The 5,224-nt window shown below is 34.1% G+C and overlaps 1 protein-coding gene across 1 annotated transcript; it reads left to right on the top strand.

Annotated features, from left to right (window-relative positions):
- The first annotated feature begins 392 nt into the window (after nucleotides 1-392).
- On the top strand, nucleotides 393-4,471 carry LOC129005238 (uncharacterized). The gene is made up of 2 exons (XM_054434076.1): nucleotides 393-1,864; nucleotides 4,321-4,471. The coding sequence occupies exons 1-2, from the start codon at nucleotides 393-395 to the stop codon at nucleotides 4,469-4,471; spliced, it is 1,623 nt and encodes a 540-aa protein (XP_054290051.1).
- Nucleotides 4,472-5,224: the final 753 nt, after the last annotated feature.

Below are 5,224 nucleotides of genomic sequence, written 5' to 3'. Positions count from 1 at the left end.
ATTCGTTTATGTTAAAAAAACATAAACGGAGTATCAGTGATGTGATTTTAGGAGATCAAATGCTTATGAGAAAACGAGAGGTTCAGGATGGAAGACATGTTGTAGAAACTGTCATAGACATATTGAAACTTATTGGAAAACAAGGCCTTCCATTTCGTGGATCAGTGGAATCTGCTCACTCATTTGATGATATTTCAGTTAATCACGGAAATTTCTTGGAAATAATCCTTATGTTGAGAAAGTACGATTCTATATTAGACAAGCACATAAGCAAAATAATTAACCAAAGTAAAGCAAATTTAGAAAAACTGTTGACGAAAACCAAAGGAAAAAAACCAGCTGACAAAAAAGTAGTTGGAAGAGGAGGTCATGTCACATTTTTAAGTAACAATATGATCGCCAAGATTTTAAAGTATATTAAAGATGAGATCAAACTTAAAATTTCTGAAGAAGTAAATCTAGCAGTGCAATATTCTATATTGATGGACACTACCATAGATGTATCTACGTTAGACCAATGTGCTTTTGTACTCCGGTATGTCAGGGACTCTGAAGTAACTGAGAGGCTGTTAGCGTTGAAGAGTGTTGTAAGTACATCTGGACAAAGTTTATTTGAAACACTAAAAACCGTCCTGGAGGAGACTAATATTCCACTTGAAAACTGTGTTGCAAACGCTTTTGACGGCGCTTCAAATATGAGCGGCCAATATAATGGCGTTACTGCCAAGCTATGTAGTGTCATTCCGAATCACATCCACACATGGTGCTATGCACATGTGTTGAATCTTGTGCTGACAGATACAGCCCAATGTATCAATAAAAGCATAAACTTTTTCAATCTTCTTCAAGAGGTACATGTTTTTATGAACGAGTCAATAAAAAGATTGCAGAAGTTTATTGAAGAAAACCCATCCTTTAAACTGGAAGCTATAGGCCAGACAAGGTGGCGGAGCCGCAGTAATGCCACTGTGAAGATATTTGGACGGATTGACGACTGGGACGGAGAAGTCAAATCAAAACCTCCAAAACTGGTGTACTTGGAGTTAGTAATCGCTCTATTTAAGATTTCAACCTCACAAGACTTTAATTCCAAAGTTAGAAGTGATTCTGATGCTCTCCTAAAAAAACTATTAAGTTTTGAGTGTATTCTTGTTGCAATGCTATTCCTACAAGTCTTTAAAGTCACCACACCTTTATCGGACTATTTACAGACCAAAGATTTAGATTTCGTCCAAGCTTGGAGATTTATTGAAAATTCTCACCGTAAATTAACAGATCTAAGAGAAAAATTCCCTGACACGGTAAAGGCCGCAAACAATTTTGTCACCAAAATGAATGAAAATCTTGAAGAACGGGAAAAAGAAGACGAATCTCTTTCGAATATCTACATTGAAACATCATTAAAAGAAACAAGAAGAAGAAAAGTAAAAAAACTACCAGGAGAGGAAGCTAATGATGAAATCGTTGGCTCATCGCCTGAAGACAAATTTCGAATTGAGATCTTTATCAGAATTGTTGACACCTTGATCCACACAATGGAAAATCGGTTTTTAGTACATAAGCAATTGTACTTAGACCTTGCATGGTTCGATCCCAAAAGATTTGACGCTAAGGAGAAGATTCCACCAAATGCCCTGGACAAAATTACTGAAATCCTTCCCGGCCTGGATAGATCTAAACTAAAAGAAGAGCTTTGTTCATTTTCTGAGTTATGGCCAAAAATATGTGAAAAAGATATTGGACCAGAGTATAGCCAATCAAAAGAAGAAGCTAAAGAAAAGGCAGAAGTAATCGACAGTGACATTGAGCAAGTGAATGACAAAGAAGAAGAAGATGAAGAAGAAGAAGGAGAAGAAGAGGTTACGTGCAAAGGCAATAAGCAATGCAAAATGTGTTTAAAATGTGCCTTTAAAGTAATTTTAGATTATAATATGTATTCTTTACAGTATCCCGAGCTCTATAAAGTGTACAAGTACCTCCTTACTATTCCTATGACACAAGTCACATGTGAGCGGACCTTTTCGAAATTAAAAATTGTTAAAACAAGACTGAGGTCATCCATCAGCAACGATAATTTAGAAACTCTACTTTTGATGCAGTCTGAACCAGAAATTTTGAATTCAGTGGACAGTGATAAAATTATTGACATGCTATGCAAATCCAGCAAGGAAATGAAGAGGCTTCTTTCATTTTAGGGATAGTAGGCCTATTACTAGCTCTCGAGAATAATATGTTATTCTAAGTTACTTTCGCACTAAGCATAAGGACTTCTTGGTACTCAATTTCTCAGCATACAATTCATATGGTTTATTAAAGTAAACATAGACAGTACATAGGTCTATCTAATGTTTATAAGCCTAATAATAGGAGATTTAAAATTATCGGCATAGAACTTGTAATGTGTTAAGAAAGCTAATCACAATTTTCACAATACTGTATCACAATACTCAATTCTTATTTATATACTCAATAAGTTCAGTATTTGGAGTTTGAGATTGAGTTGTGAATCTTATATAATTCTATTGCAGTGTAATATTCTTGATTTTTTTCTCTTATGTATTTTAATATAATTATACGTATGGGTTGTTTAAGTAAACATAGGCAATGTTTATCTTGTTTTGAAAATAATGTTAGATTTGCAGGTTTCGGATTATTACAATACTCAATTGTTATTGATACACTCAATAAGGTATTTTGAGTTTAAGTTTTAAATTATAACTAGTTCTATTATAGAGTAATCTACTTGATTTTTTGCTCTTATGTAGATGTATTATTATAATTATAAATATGGCTTATTTAAGTAAACATAGGCAATGTTTAGATAAACTGTTTATCTATTTTGTATAATAATGTTAGATTTACAAGTTAATATATGTAATATGTTAAGAAAGCTATTCACACTATTACAGTACTCAGTTGTTATTTATATACTGAATAAGGTATTTTTAGTTTAAGTTTTGAATCTTAACTAATTCTAATGATAGTGTAATCTCCTTTATTTTTTGCACATATGTAGCCATGTAGCCGTATTATTATTACTATTATTATTATTATTATTATTATTATTATACATATGGCTTATTCGGCATAATCACAATTAATTATTACAATACCCAATTGTTATTTATATACTAAATGAGGTATTTTGAGTTAAGTTTTGAATCTTAACTAATTCTATGATAGTGTGATCTACTTGAATATTTTTTCTCATGTAGCCGTATTACATGTATGTTTAATAAACTTTAAGCAAATTAAATGTTTTTAACACAATACTAATGACTGCAATATTTTTAAACCCTGAAAAAATTATGGTAATTTTATTTTTTCTCATGTAGCCGTATTACATGTATGTTTAATAAACTTTAAGCAAATTAAATGTTTTTAACACAATACTAATGACTGCAATATTTTTAAACCCTGAAAAAATTATGGTAATTTTCTGGCTGAAATAATATTTTTTTAAATAAATAGTTTATAAATATAAATATAATTTCTTGTCAAAATAGCATAAAAGAGGTTAAAAACTACTAATTTTAGACCTAAAATTTCAGGGGGGTATTCCATACCCCCCGTACCCCCCGGTTTTTGGTTGACGCCCTCATGACACTTTGTCCAGCGCCCTCTTGAGGGTCCCAGCACGGCCCTGTACTCATGGTGAATAGTGATCATTTGTTCAGTAATTCTCTCCCCGTTCATTTTTAACTTCTGTGTTCATCTTACATTTATTCATCTAATTAATATTATAAGCAATGGTCTTTGTTCACACTACATACGAGTATAAATAAGATGTCTACAGCTAATAGTGATAATTAGAAAATACTTATAGTCAAGTAATATCCTGTATACAAACGTTAAATGTTACAAAATACGTAAAACAAGTTATTACCCACGCTAATATGGTTGGTTCAGAATGTCTCACTATCATTGTCCATTTCTTCTAACGAAAAATGTTATAACGTAAATCGATATGTTATGGTAAAACAATTTTGAACACTAATAAACATTTCTAATATGAGTATCTAATTTCAATATATAATATTGAAAATTATCCGGAAAGTAAAGTATATATATATATATATATATATATATATATATTTAATGTTTACTAATATGAGACATAATTCTTAGGAGACCTCATAATTCCATCCCTCTACACATTTACCCTCTCTACCACAATGTCGTCATATCTCGAACCAGATTCCACATATAACAGTAATTTTGTCAACTTAAACTTCCCAATAATTTATTGTTTTGACTATTGTCTAGCGCGCGCTCTCGTGTTATATGCGGGACCTCCTAACTCATCTGGTGGTAATACAGGTTCCACTGGTGGTTCCCAATCAACATCACGGTGATCATCTGGGGGTTCGTCCATGCTGTCATCCGATTCGAATTCGACCGGTTCAATTTCATGGACAACGTCGTCAATGAAGTTGTCCTCTACTACAATCGGTCCGTCAACCCAATTTAACTCGCCGGGTACGACGCCATCTGCCTCTGGCGCGTCATCCTCCCGTGACGTCGTCGCTTATCTCAGATGGAACGGCTGTGGCCTGTACCACCTCGTTATCAGCCACGGCGCGTGCCTTATCAGTCAGCTAAGTGTTCCGACACTTCTTTAACCTATTAACATGTAGATTTACCGTCCGTCCATTTATGTCTATTTTGTAAACTAATTCACTTAACTGTCCAACCACCTCGTGAGGTCCTGACCAATAGCGTTTGAACTTAGACTGTGGACCCTTTTTGATGTCGGGATGATAAACATAAACGAAGTCACCTACAGTAAACGTTATCAACCGAGTATTTTTATCATAGTGCTCTTTGTTTCTTACCCGCGCCTCTTCAGTATATTTTGCAGCTAGCTCAGTAGCCCCCCGAGTTTTATCAGCTAATTCCTCCACTGGAGTTCCCTTGTCACCTGAGAAATCATAGTCGTCGTCAGCTGGTAGTCGCATCACGACCAAACATAAGATAAAATGGCGTGTTCCTTGTCACCGGATGTTTGGCATTCCTCAGTGCCATGAGTACGTAAGGAATAAATGTGTCCCAGTTTCTAATATCTTTATTTACATAATGAGACACCATGGCAGCTATGGTTTGATGCTGACGCTCACATAACCCGTTACTCATCGGATGCATCACGGTAGTCTGTAATTTAGAGATTTTCAATAACTTATATACCTCTTCAAACAATTTTGAAAGAAAATTAGATCCACAATCA

The sequence above is a fragment of the Macrosteles quadrilineatus genome, unplaced genomic scaffold (assembly GCF_028750875.1).
Source record: "Macrosteles quadrilineatus isolate MER2022 unplaced genomic scaffold, UCM_ALF_1.0 Scaffold_18__1_contigs__length_3160703, whole genome shotgun sequence".
Taxonomy (NCBI): domain Eukaryota; kingdom Metazoa; phylum Arthropoda; class Insecta; order Hemiptera; family Cicadellidae; genus Macrosteles; species Macrosteles quadrilineatus.
The sequence above is the reverse complement of the archived record's forward strand: the minus strand, read 5'-3'. Positions and strand labels throughout refer to the sequence as shown.